The sequence below is a fragment of the Lytechinus pictus genome, chromosome 4 (genome assembly GCF_037042905.1).
Source record: "Lytechinus pictus isolate F3 Inbred chromosome 4, Lp3.0, whole genome shotgun sequence".
Lineage (NCBI taxonomy): Eukaryota > Metazoa > Echinodermata > Echinoidea > Temnopleuroida > Toxopneustidae > Lytechinus > Lytechinus pictus.
In genome coordinates, this window is record NC_087248.1 from 22,165,447 (window position 1) to 22,179,639 (window position 14,193).

The 14,193-nt window shown below is 36.8% G+C and overlaps 1 protein-coding gene across 1 annotated transcript; it reads right to left on the reverse strand.

Annotated features, from left to right (window-relative positions):
* Positions 1-279: 279 nt before the first annotated feature.
* Positions 280-8,769, reverse strand: LOC129258306 (roundabout homolog 3-like). Its single transcript, XM_064098641.1, has one exon. The coding sequence runs from the start codon at positions 7,466-7,468 to the stop codon at positions 5,606-5,608; it is 1,863 nt and encodes a 620-aa protein (XP_063954711.1). The 5' UTR covers positions 7,469-8,769; the 3' UTR covers positions 280-5,605.
* Between the last annotated feature and the right edge of the window lie 5,424 nt (positions 8,770-14,193).

Genomic DNA, 14,193 nt, shown 5'->3' on the forward strand with positions numbered 1-14,193 from the left:
CAAACTGCTCAACCGTCCATCACAAACTCTAATTATAAGAGAAAGGTTTCACCCAAAATGTAAGGTCATTTAGTCCAAAATACATGTATTATTTCGATTGTGAATGATGTGTTTTTCTCCATCATAACAGATCAAAAAATAGTAGGTGGACATTTGATATTGTGTCCCCCTACTATTTTGAGTAGGGGGGCGCCCCCCCCCCTGTCCCCCCTACCCTGGGATTTCCGCCCATGACCCCCAAAATAGAAAAACAAGATGCAAGACAAAGCATGATTATCTTAAAAATTATATACTTTATTCACTGATATGCTACTATACATCACTTCATAAAATACACCCAGTGGTAAAATAAAACACTCTCATAAACTATGAAAATCATTTACAAAAATGATAAGTAATTTTGATTTAAAATTATACTCAATAGACTAAGTTGCATCGTTCGCACATCAAATATATAAAATGTAAATGAAACCGATAGAGCAATCATACAAACACAATCACATAAATCTTTCTGCAATTTGAGAACTTTTATATAAATACATTTTGAAAGTTCTTTAATAGAAAAGACTGACGAGATTTACCTTGTATACGAAAAGGCACGTATGATAAGAGTGATGTAAAACAAATATACTTATATTTATGAGGTAAAACATATTTGTAATCAATGCCCATATATATATATCAAAATTTCATAAAGTATTCAGTATAATCACAATCATATAGATACAAATTAAATCCCCCCCCCCCCCAGTTGATCAATGGTTGATCTCGAATTCGTAGTTACTAGGTGGGGGTACATTCTCTGGGGCAAAGATTTGACAAGCAACAGAAAAATGACCATCACCTCTTATGATTTGCATTTTTTCCGCCCCCCCCCCAAAAAAAAAAAAAATAATAATAATAATAATAATAATAATAACCGCAAAAAAGAAAGATAAAAAAAATAATATTGGAGGTTTGGGCTGGTACTCCACCCCTCCCCGATCCACCACTGTTTGTAATTTCATAGAAATAATTCATTCATGACCATAACTGCGTGCCATAATTCATTCAGAGCGCAACTTGTGTAGCAACCAACTGTAATGCATTTCAACAAAAAACTTCGATACATCGATAAATAAGTAAAACCATCAGATGCGTAATATTCAGGATTACCTAGAGATACACTGTAAAAAATGAAGTGCTACTTTATACTAGTCTTTGCACACAGACGACCAAGAGGGGGGGGGGGAGCGGGCGGGGGGGGCATGCACAGCCAGGCAGGGAGGGGGCATGGGTGGTGATTTGATTCAACTTTTCATTCGAATGTCAATCCGTTCAAATGCCAAGGAAGTCGACTTCCTCCTGCTCGTAACCAACTCAGCCCTCTTGTTTCCGATTTCTGGAAGCTCCCCCTTTCCTGTGTCTATACCCTCTGTCTTCATCATTCCCCCATGCACCGATCCAGGGACAGCCCTCACCTCTACAGGGTGTCTCAAAAGAAATGGATTTCATGTTGCTATAATTATGAGTGCAAATAGATGAGGCACAGATCGGGCAAGGTAATCATCAAATTTAATTATGTGGCGATTTATATGTGAGACATATACAGGATCGAGAGTTTTTTTATTATAATTTTCAGTCATTTTTCAGTGACAAGTTTTCTCTGACCTAATCAGATGCAAGGATTTCGGTAGCTTATAACAATAGTCAGTGGAAATTTGTAAAATGAAATGCTCCCCCGATCGTCTAATAGAGAGAAGTTTTTACCGTCTTCACTTTTAAGTGACGCAAGCCATCATTAACTGTTTTACATGGTGTCTCAAAAGAAATGGATATTTCACTGTGCATCATTACAAATCAATGTACAGCGCTGCATCTGAACACAAATAATTACGTAAGTACTCCTTCAAACGTTTAACGGATGATGCTCGTAATATGATTTCGAATCTTACGGAAATCTTTCTTAAAGTTGTGATTAGACCTTTTTTTTTCCTTTATATAATTGCTTTTATCAATATCAATAAACTTCCCTGAAGAACTTTCAATTGAATATTTACCATCTTTATTTCCTCAGCGATCACTGGACAACACTAAAATGTATGTGATTTTTTTTGTCTGAAAAGAAGGACAGATTTATGTCTAATTACAAAGGCTCAACGCTTCTAGTACATGTAGTTCACTTCTAAAATTAATTCATTCCAAATGTAACAGTTTGGTGTGTATACTTTTCTAGTTTAGGTTTGTTTCTTTTAATTTATGATAACTCAGGAGTTTTTATACACAATTATGAGAGATTCGCGATAATGGCTCAAAATTCATCTCAATTATTCCTTTCACTGGTTTTTTATATGACACGGGAAATTAAGGCAGATATTTTCTTATAATCAATTTGTTTAATATTCCTTGTTTTGGTAACTAACAGGTACAAAGTCTAAATACAAAATAAAAATTATAACTTTTATACCACTGTAGACAACTAATGATTGTCGGAAAGACAATGAATTAATGCCCCATGAAAGACAATCAAAACATTAAATAATTCGATCTAATTTGACATCCTGCAACATTGTGTGATTATCATGAGAAAATACAATAGTGTGTCAGCCTGTTACGCCAAGTTACAATTACTTAACATGGTTTTTATACAAATGTATTTTTCATTATTAATGCTAAATAAATACAGTATAGTATGCAGCGTGTACAACATCAAATTTAATGTTACAATAAATTGCTATGAGTTACTCTGACTGAAAATAAAAATACATTATTTCGTCGGTCATTTCTTCATCCGCACATGTATTATTGCCCACCTTGTCCTCATTAAAAATTATATAATTAATGTTAGGTCATAGGAGGGCCCTTATTTAAAACATGAAATTCAAAAGAATAAAAAAAAATCCAATGTAAAGAAAGCCTATTCCGATTCAGCTTGATAATTATGATAGAAATCGTTATCAGATCAAACTGTAAAAAAACACAAATAAACAAACACCGTTTGAAACCCCCTGTCCTATATCCGAGACAGATACGACACCTGTTAAGGTAGCTTGCCCTTTTGATATAATAACAAAGTAATTTTCAAAGGGACGTAAGTCCTCATTTGATAAAAAGAAGAATTTGTCATTTTTATGCTCGTTTTTTCGGAAATTGGGAACTTCATGCACCATCAAAGAACATTAATCAATCTTGTTAATACATGAAGTGTAGAGATACTTGATATTCCTGTTCCCTTTGTCAAAATAATCGGCAAATTTGGGGCCATCTTTAAATTTCCATGAAAAATATATTTCTATATTTTTCTAGACATTGAAAAATAATGAATTAAGATTATCATTATGTTCATTATGAATTCGATCGGGGAAACTCAGTGCAATCGTTCATCTGAGCTATCCAACTAATATTAATTACAGAAAAGGACAATTTGTGTCATTATTTGCATGTTTATGGTTCAAAATATAATTGTATCGACACATTTCTCTTTTATGATTAATAACAGCAAATAATGTACAATTTTACCATTCCACTTGATAGAAGACATAAGAATGTGTCTCATGCTGATATTCATGTCTTAATAGTTTAATAGAGGGATTATGTCAAATTACTCGAAATGGCGCAGAGACAAGACGAAAGAACCACCTCCATGTTGGAGTGTCACCATTGAAATCGTAAAACAAGCTAAAAATGTTGTCTTTACAAATTCTTTACATGTTCAACCGATTAAATTTCCTATGTGATATCTATATTTGAAGAAAAGTATAACCTAAAATTGTCAAGCATTAATACCCCCCGAAAAAGTATCATCGTCTTTCTCAGTATAGATAAGGTGCACTATTTAAAAAGAAAATAATACATAACCCCCTGAAATTAAAAAAGTATTTTAGCACCTTTTGAGGGGAAAAAATCTCTTCGTGGATCAATGATAGGTCAGGTGTTAGCTATGATGACCATGGCCAAAACATAAGGTCTGTCGTCACACTTTCAAATTCATCAGAAAAAGCTGACAAGTGTACTAGGATAATAAATTGCATCCACGTGCATACACCTGTAAAAGGGTCAATTGTTATTAATCATTTGTCTTAGTCATGTGATATCGTGTGCTTCATAGCGTGAACAAGTAACACATGAGGAACGTCAAAATAGATGAAATGAAAAAAAAAATTTGGTTGTAAGAGCTTTGGACCATTTTGGGAAACGCACTATAAAAATGACAACGCTTTCAAATTCATCAGAAAAATCTGACAAGTGTACAATGACAATTAATTGCATCCACGTTGCATACACTTGTATTATTAGCCATTTAATGTTGTGTGCTTGTAGCGTAAACAAGTGACACATGACGAAAGAAATTAAATGTGAAAGTTATATTCCTGGCTGTAAGCGCTTTGGACCATTTTGGGAAAATGTAGTATAAAATAATTAATGATAATAATGATTATGATAAAAGTTAAAAGATTAACCAAAATAATGAAAGAAATTGCGGAAACTGGTGAGAGTTTAATATTATTGTTTAGTTCAACAATTGATAGAGGATTAGCATTGGCATCAAATGTGATCAAAACGTGATCAAATCTTTACATGCTAAACTAACCTTAGACTGGTTAAAGAAACATTCTCAAATAAATATCCTTCGTAACGAAATTTATTTCTATATTAATTTTTTGCATCATTTTTTTTCATGTCCAAGCATCTTTTGGCAGTTACTTTTAAGAATATTCAATACTGTATGTTATCTAATCTATCAAAACCGCAGTGGTGTTTTTTCCCTTGAATCTTTCATAAAATCAAGATTATTTATTATCCCTTTTCTATATTATCCTGCAATATTTTGTGGAAAACTATCATAATTTGTGTCGGGCTTTGAAGAATAGTCTGAAAATGAAAATACATAAGATTCTTTTTAGATTAATGAAGAGCACTCACTCGTGGACTTCAGTGTAGAAAAAAAAACTTAAAATAACGTCACTATTCAACCTGTACAATATTATTTACACCGATTTATACAAAGTTTACATGTTTGACACACCAGAAATAGAAATAACGATTCAAAATGTCTTGTCACTATGACAAAATCTATATCCCGCTTAATACGTTTTGAACAGATTGAACGCTCTGTCCGCAAATTGTACTTTCTGGGAGAATTTCAACAGGATAAGCGCTTCTAAGATCAGTTGCTACTCGTACTTCATTGGCTTTGATTCCTTTACCATGTACCCGTTCAAAACATGGCAAAATGTAGATTGACTTCTTGTCAAATGACGCTAGTGCCGCGACGGGTTTCGAACACACGACCATCTAATTGCAAGGCAAGAGTAAGAACCTTTACTCCACGACACGTCCACTATTACCTATTCTTTTCTGGATGAAACCTAATGAATTAAGCACCTTGTTCCAGATTTATATAACTAATGTAAGGCATCTCAATGATGTTCCAAACTGGTTGAACAAGTATAGAACTTCATTTTTTCTGCAGCAGCCGACTAGAATTCAATACTGCAGCACAGTGTGTAATATCCAACTCCAATAAACTGCAAAAACATCACGTATTTGTCTCACGTTTCGGGCTACCAATAGGCCCTGATAGAGAGGAGTTGTTTTCGATGTTCAACTGAATACCTCTTTACGATCACGTGGATGGCGTCGAAGTCGCTTCTTTGCCGTGTTTTTTATATAGAAATACCGCTAAGGCACTGAGCGCGACGACGACGAGGAGGAAGACGACGAACAACCCCGCGATCAGCCCCCAGTTCGGATTCCCGCGTAATCGGTCGGTTTTGTTCGGCGGTGGCAGTTCTTGATCTGTAAAAATGTTTGTCTCATCAATCGGAATGCCAATACTGTCACCACTACCCACCTCCATGACATCAGTTGCACTTGTAGATGAGGTTACAGAAACATTTACAAGGTTATTCGTTGAGTTTTCAACGGGATGGGTTGCGTTTAGGATAATATTTGCATTTGTTTCTTCCTGAGTTTCAGTAGGAGTCAGGTCGTTACCAGACATTTCTGGAGGCTGTGTCTTGGTTACCTGTGTCGTAGATGCTTCGGTAGGTGCGCTGGTTTCAGTTGGAAGTGAAATGTCTACTAGGCCGGTAGTCTCGCTCTCGGGAACTTCTATCTCGTTGTCCGACGAAAGCGATGAAACCGAACTTAAACTGGAAAATATATCAGATGAAACCGACGACGACGACGAAGACTCGTAAATCACAATATTTCCATCGTTGACCACAAGAGGCACTTGGGGAATTGTAGGTCGTTCCGTTATTGCTTTTGATGTCGGTTTCATTGTCGTTGCCTTTGTTGTAGGTATTGTGGTGGTTGGAGGTGATGATGTGGTTGAAAGCGTTGTCGTTGCGAGAGTGGTAGGCGCTGTTGTTGCCTTTGCTGATGTGGTAGTTGCTCGGACTTTCGTCACGATGTTTGCTGTGGCTATCCCGCGTGGTGAGGGTGCTTCGGTTGCAGCTTCCTGGACATCGGATGTGCTAATCCTGTTGGACTGCACCCAAAGGAGACCCACTGCCGATCCTGAATAACTGTAATCCTTCTGGGTGACCTCACATTTAACCAGAGCATAGTCGTCTTCCATGGTGACGGCCTCGATCAGGAGTCTCTGACCTCCACGGAGGTAGGTGAATCGCGATTCTCGCCCGTCGATGAGTTCGTTGTTGATGTACCACTGGTACGCAAGATTAGGCATTCTCTCTGTGATACAGGCAAATGTGAAAGCTTGGCCAACCTCCACGCTGGCGACTACAGGTCGAAGTAAGACACCCAGGCTGCTACGAAGTGGGGTCAGGGAACATGTTATCGGTTGCTCCAATGCAGAGTTGGTAGCCACGCACGTGAAACGGACGTCCGAATCTTCTTCTGTCAACGTCATGGAATAATGGACAATCGGGTCACCTTTGTGGTGGCGCCCTCTCTTCGTGATCAACCGCGTCGTTCCTCGAACCCAGGACAACGTCGCCGGCGGATCACCCCCACGGGACTCACAAGACAATGTGATGTTATCGCCGACATTGGCTCTCTGGATGGGATCAATAGCGCACTTTGGGTAGCCACGATCCGGTGGTCGAACTACCCTAACCTTGGCAACTTGACTGTAGTAATTAAAGTTAAGAAAGAACACACAGGCATACCTGCCTTCGTCGGCCTTCGAAACGTTGGTGATCTGTAGATGGTACTCGCCTCTTTCAACATTGCCTGTCACTTCAAATCTGCTCAGTTGTTCTTCTCCAATCTGGCCGTAGGGGTTCATCCTTCGGTTTAAGCTGATGTAGGAAGCGGTATCAAGGTTCTGCCAGTAGAGAGGAATATCGGCTTGGTTGTTGACAGCGCAGTGAAGTACAACGGTCTCCCCACCGATGGCTGTTATACTTTCTGGTTGTTCCCGAAACGATATGGCTCCTACACTGGTAACGGCCACCACGAGCCACATCCAGGATAAAATCATGTTTGAATGGATCGTTATTCCTTTTAATATTGCCATGTTTGCACTTCTATATCCGCAGAAGCTCTTATCCAGGTTATCACCACTTCACATAAAACTTGTAGCAGAAGGTTCTGGGGAAAAGAAACTTAGTTTCCCGCGATACCACTTTCGGTTTAGATAGTTCCAAGATTCTTTGAGAAGTTATCAGCACTTTTCAAAAAAATATAAAAATCATTCGTAGACCATTTTGCGTACAGTCCTTCTTTTGCCTCCAAGAGGCCCACGGAAGTTCGAGAAAACGCTTGATTTATATAAAAAAAAATATGTTGATGCTTTCCGTTGAGAGATAACTGCTGATCGAATATTTTTTGTAGAACTCAATGAAAGTTTAGAAAGACTTGATTGAACCAATATCTCGCAGTCGAACTGTAATAATCAACAAATATTTGCACTATCCAAGTTCTCAAGAAAAAGTTTTTTATCCTGAAAATGTTTCAATGAGCCGTGGAAAGTTTTTCTAGAGAATCCAGTTAGATATTAACTCTGATTAAGTCAGTGATCTCCTAGTTAACCTGCAATGAACCAATAAATTGCAGTACTCTCAAAATTCTGACGAAAAAAAAACTTCGAGGCCCTTGTCATCAAGGCAAAGACGTTTTCACTTGATAGTGTTTGGCTTTTGGACTGTTTGATGGCTGTCACTTGCTATGACTAAACTTCCCGAGAGTGATGTATTTAGATGATGGCTCAAACTGATTTCCACTGCGGCCACGACGAGCATCGCAGACGATCAAAACTAAATTAAGATGAAAATGCACGCGCGCGCCTTTACTCCGCTAAAAATTATCGCTTTGGACGAGACGCGGGTAACTGTTTGAAACGGTGTCTTATCTTCAGCACTCGGTGATTAAGTGATGACGACAGCAGTGAGCTCGTCTAATCGTGCAATCATTAAAATATTTCACCGTCAAGTCTGACTGTTTGTCATCACATCCCACATGACTTGTTGCTCATCCGGCGTCTTGACTGTTTGGTAGAATGGCTTATAAATATTTTGTAAACAGAGAAAGACGAGAGAAGGGTATTTTGTACACATTTCATCGAACTTTCCTCATTACTTAGATTTCCCATCTCTATGTATTATTGTTTATTTATTTGCATAACAAATTATTATATATGTGTACATGATAACCCTACTTGACGGTTTAAGTTCTTTTTAAAAAATACCACTGCACGTCTCGCTGAGTTTTATTCGAGTGTTTTTAAACTGTGATTTTAGTCTTTTCAATCGAGTTAATTTGATTTTATTGATGATTTTGATTCCTACATGCTATCATTAACCACTATTACAAGTTCATTTTCAAAAATATTTTTCTTTCAAACAAAGATGAAAAATTAAAGATCTAATCCAAGCAAAGACATTTGACTGTTGCCACGATTGACATGAAAAACTTTTTCAGACAAGTATACACTGTCCCGTTTCCGATAAAAGATGGCGCTGTGTATTTCATTTCAAAGCCGACATTGATATTGACGAATGTACACGTTGAGGAAAGCAACAACTTTGAAAGGTGAAAATTGTTCAATCGTAAAACGCTTGAAAGTTGTAGTCTTAAGAGCTACTGCATAAAATTCCAAAGAAATCAATAAATTATCAGATTCCTCAGATTTAATATTGAAAATGTTTATGCTATTAATTTAGTGACTATCAAGGGTAATCATCCCGAACTTATCTGAGCTGAATAACAGTTGCAAACAATTTTGCTTTGCAATCTGAAAGTTCATATACATGTATGAAAAGCTGCAACTGTTCATCAATATCGTAGTGAATATCACCATTGTTTTTATTTGGCGTGATATGATTTGATTTTTTTTTCTACACCCCTTTTCAACAACTGAAATACAATATACATGTACATATTGAACAAATTCATTAGAGTACAAAGTGAGAATGATTATACCACACTGACATGATTACGATGTTTGTAAGGAGTGTGAACCAATATAGTACTTTCCTTTCCATTCTTATCCCTTTCTCACTCTTCCCTTCCCTTCCTTTCTCTCTCACTTTCACTTCTTTTCCCTTTCCTTTCCACCTTCCTTTTCTCTCCCTCTCCTTTTTCCCCCATCTCTTTCAATCTTTTTCCCTTATTCATCTATATCTACCTTCCCTTTATCTAACTTTTGTTTTTCTCTCCCTCTCTCTCTCTGTTTCCTTTCTTTCCTCTTTCCCTTACACTTCCCTTTTCTATTTTTTCTCTCCCTTTTCCTTATTCGTCTCCTTTCCTTTCTTTCCCTCCTTTTCTCCTTTCCTTTTTTTTCATCAGTCTCTTCCATTGCCTTCTCTCTCTTCTCCCCATTTCCTTCATTTATTTCATCTCTCCCTTTCCCTTTGCTCTCTCTCTCTCCCTCCCCTTCTTTTCTTTTCCCCTCTCCCTTTCCTTTCTCTCGCTTCTCTTATTCTGTTTCTTTCCATTCTCAGTTTTCTCCTTTTCTCTATTTGTACCCGTTTTTCTTTCCTTTCACCCTCTCTTTTCTTTCCTTCTTCTTTTCTGTCTTCCTTCCATTTCTCTCACCTCCCCTTTCCTTTTCCTTTCTTTCTCTCTTTCCCTTCTCTCTCTCTCTTTTCCCTTTTTTCTTTCCTTCCTTTTCCCTTCTCCCTTTCCTTTCTTTTCCCATCTCCCTTATCTTATCGCTTTACTTACATTTTTTTCTTTTCTTTCTCTCTCTCTCTCTTCTGTCATTTTCTTTCCTCTCTTCAATCAATGTTTCCTTCCCTTTCATTCTCTCCTCCTTCCCTCCTCCTTTTAAGGGGGACGAGGCCCCCCCCCCCCCCCCACGGACCCCCGTCTTGCGACTGCTACATCATGAAGCAATTTTCACGTCTAATTATAGGTGCTTGGATGAGGCCCTACGGATTTTCCTTTTTTCTTTAAAGGGGTACTTCAGGCTGAAAATATTTATATCTAAATAAGTAGAATAAAATTCACAGAGGAAAATGCTTTAAAAAATCATCAAAATCTTATAACAAATAGTGAAGATATTGATTTTTGTGAAAACGGTTATATGCACGTCGTCATGAATATTCATTAGGTGGCCTGATGATGTCAGGTGGTGATTGATTATGTGTGTGCGTCGTGGTCTAGTGGTTCTGACTCTCGCCTTTCAAACATAGGGTTGTGGGTTCGAATCTTAGCCATGGAGTATTTTCCTTCAGCAAGAAATTTATCCACTCTCACTGTGCTATGCTCAACCCAGGTGAGATAAATGGGTACCGGCAGGAAATAATTCCTTAAACAGCTGTGTGCACCTGAATAGGTAGCCTAGCTTAGCCGGGTAATAATAATAGCAGGGCCCGCTGGGAGAAAAGTTTTCGGAACTGAAGTGGCTACCCTGGGTAAATATACCGCTTTTATTATTATTATTATTAGTAGTAGTATTATGATTATGATTATTATTATTATTACTATTATTATTATTATTATTATTATTATTGTCATTATCATTGTTATTATTATTATTATCATTATCATTATTATTATCATCATTATTATTATTATCATTATTATTATTTGTCACATCCCCACTTTCCTTTTTCTTCTGTTATTATATGAAATCATAACTGTTTCATTTTTGTATACATGTGTGAATGATATGTCTCCCTTGTAATGAAATAAGTAGCAGCAATGAACATAACAATACTCTAGATCAAGTTGCCATTCCAATTATTTTGGTTCTTGAAGGAAAAAAATTTGATAAATCTAATTTTATATAGTAAAATACAAAAAAACAAGTGGGGATATGACATCATCAATTTGCTCATTGAATATTCATGAAGACATGCCTAGAACTGTTTCACCGAATAATAGAAATCTTTAAATTGCCATAACTTTTTTGTATTCCTTGTCCGAATTTGATTAATTTTCAGTGTTTTGTTTGTCTGATTTTTCTTTATCTGTTCAAATATTATTTTCTGTCTGGAGTACCCCCTAAAGGTGGATTTCCATTACGTTATTACACCTGATCCAGTTCACCGAACGCCAGTGGCGTAATGAGCCCCCAAAAATGAGGGGTCCAGACATGGCAAATTTACTAAAAATCTGCGATCGAGCAAGAAAATAGACCTCTCTAATAATGAAAATATGATTTTCGTGATGTTTTTTTTTCTTCATAATATTCAGAAAATGATATATTATCGCCGTTCATCTTTTCTTTTTCTCTCCTTGACTCCCCTTTTTTCTTTATGGTGACAATTTGTTGGGGTCCATGGCCCCCAATTCCCCCACCTCCTGGTCATTAAAAAGGGCTTTTTTCCGTGCCATTCCCTTCAACAGTGACCCACTTTACATCACAGAAGAAAATTAAATACCCCCCCTCCAAAAAAAAAGTTCAGTTCATACGCTACTTTCCAGACAACATCATCCGGTGGAAGCCTTTGTCTTCCGGTCAGTTCCTGGGAGGTAAATAAAAAATGAGTTATCTTCACCAATATATAGGTGATTATCTAATAAGTCGTTTAACATCTTGATTTCTTCATAATAAATGATTTGGAAATTGGTCAATACTGGTCGACGTCTTATTCAGATACATGCGTCTGCGTTATGATGATAAGCCCCAAAGCGAAATATCAGTAAAATCAAGCTAGGAGACGTTTAATTTCTATTAATCTGTATATCCATTTCTTAAAAAAGACACCTTTAGATATGATTCGAAGGCCCAAGGGCATAAACCTAACATGTTAAAAAATAATTACATCACAATCGTAGATGAAAGGAAATTTATTCATAACGATTCATAATTATGTGGGGGCGTCGTGGTCTAGTGGTTCTCGCCTTTCAAACAGAGGGTCATGAGTTCGAATCCTAGCCATGACGTGTTTTCCTTCAGCAAGAAATTTATCCACACTGTGCTGCACTCGACCCAGGTGAGGTAAATGGGTACCGGCAGGAAGTAATTCCTTAAAAGCTGTGCGCACCAGAATCGGTAGACTAACTTAGCTGGGGTAATATAGGAGCGCCTTGAGCACCTAGCAAGGTGGATACGTGCGCTATACAAATCCTATATTTATATAACAACAAAACAAATTAGTGAGTAGCATTAAGTCAATAGTAAGGTCTATATACTGACCTCGCATTAGAGTGAGTAAGGTAGGCAGATACAACGGGACAAAAGCAAGAAAATACGTCCAAAATATAATTTGTAGATGAATGAAAACTGCCACAACTAGCAAAACTCATCAATAATGAAATTCGAAGATTGTTAAAGTAGCGGAATACATAAAACATAAAAAAACATAATATTTAACATTATCATAAAGTATGTGTATAGGGTATTAAAACATTATTTACAAGAATAAACAGGGCTAAATAACGCATAAGTATAAAATACATATAAAATTGAAAGCGCTGAGAGGTAAAAAGTACGTGGAACAAAAGAGCAGACGATGTTCCAGACCCTCTCTCCCCCTATAACAAGAAAAGAAAGAGAAGGGAAGACAAGAGACAAAGGATTAAATCTTGGAGAGGAAGGTGTGAGGGAGATAGTGGGGGAGAGAAAGAGAGAGAGGGAGAGGGAGGGAGAGAGAGAGAGAGATGGGGGAGAGGGGGAGAGAGAGAAGGAGGGGTTATTGACCGCCCTTAAACTTGGAAATGGCTGAATTTTGATACCGGCTAGTTCTACAACTGGTAGCAACCAAACCTTTATCATTTATCACTCGGGTGTTTCATCGGTACCATGACATTTGCTCTGGCGACGATTGCTCTGATGTAAAATCTGCACGTTAAGCCATACATAAAAACCTTACATCCAAAACTAGATAAAACCTAACCCTAATATTTACATTATTCTGAACCAAAAACTCTTATAATCCTTAATCTAAGCCTATGTCCTCTGATATATTTGACCAGAGCAAATGTGGCAGGAGCATTTATGTCGTGTCACCGTTTCGTCTTCCACGTAAGACCTACAGAAATTATGGAATTAGACACAGGATTATATAATTCTGAAGAGGATCATATATGTAATATGTAAATATTTTTGATAATGTATTGTGAACGCAGAAATAAAAATAAAAACAAAAAACAAAAAAACACAATATATTTCAGGACTATACGGATCAACATAGCATTGAATGTAATCGACAGTGTTTAATATCCAGTCCGGGAGAAACTCCGCGAATATAATGAATGAATATAACAATTGCCCGAGGTGCCCTGGTGACACATAACAATGAAAGATTCGGTACGCATTCACATAAACTGAAATCAATAATAACTATCGTATTTTTATTTATGTATTTTTTTTTTAATTGGGTAGGGGAATCAATCACTCACATCTGAGATGGTGATCTAAAAGAATAATGAGCTTTTCGGCTCTGATCTATTATCAAAAGTTTCGGTAAAGTTATTTACGAGGTTAATACTTTTTCGAAATCTGTTCCCCTATTCTGTGACATAATTGTTAAGAATAATCGACCCTGCATTGAAAGATCATATTCTGGGAATATCTATACGAGTGAATACTCCAATTGAAATCAATTGATTAGTTTCCAAAAGTTCCATGACCGACGGAGGAAAAAGAAGAGTGAAATAAACATAAAAATGGTGAAAGATGACATTATTTTCTGAATATTTGTCGAATTCTATAATAATAATAAACATTAATTTGTATAGCGCAGATTGTATATGGATATATTCAGCTGCGCTTGTTCAGAGCTCTTTTTACTTATGCCTACATTGCAAATTTTCTTAACTAAAGAGATAATGTTTTAATTTTGATTTGAA

Coding starts and splice junctions, on each gene's coding strand:
- LOC129258306 (XM_064098641.1), bottom strand. CDS start 7,468: ATGGCAATATTAAAAGGAATAACGATCCATTCAAACATGATTTTATCC.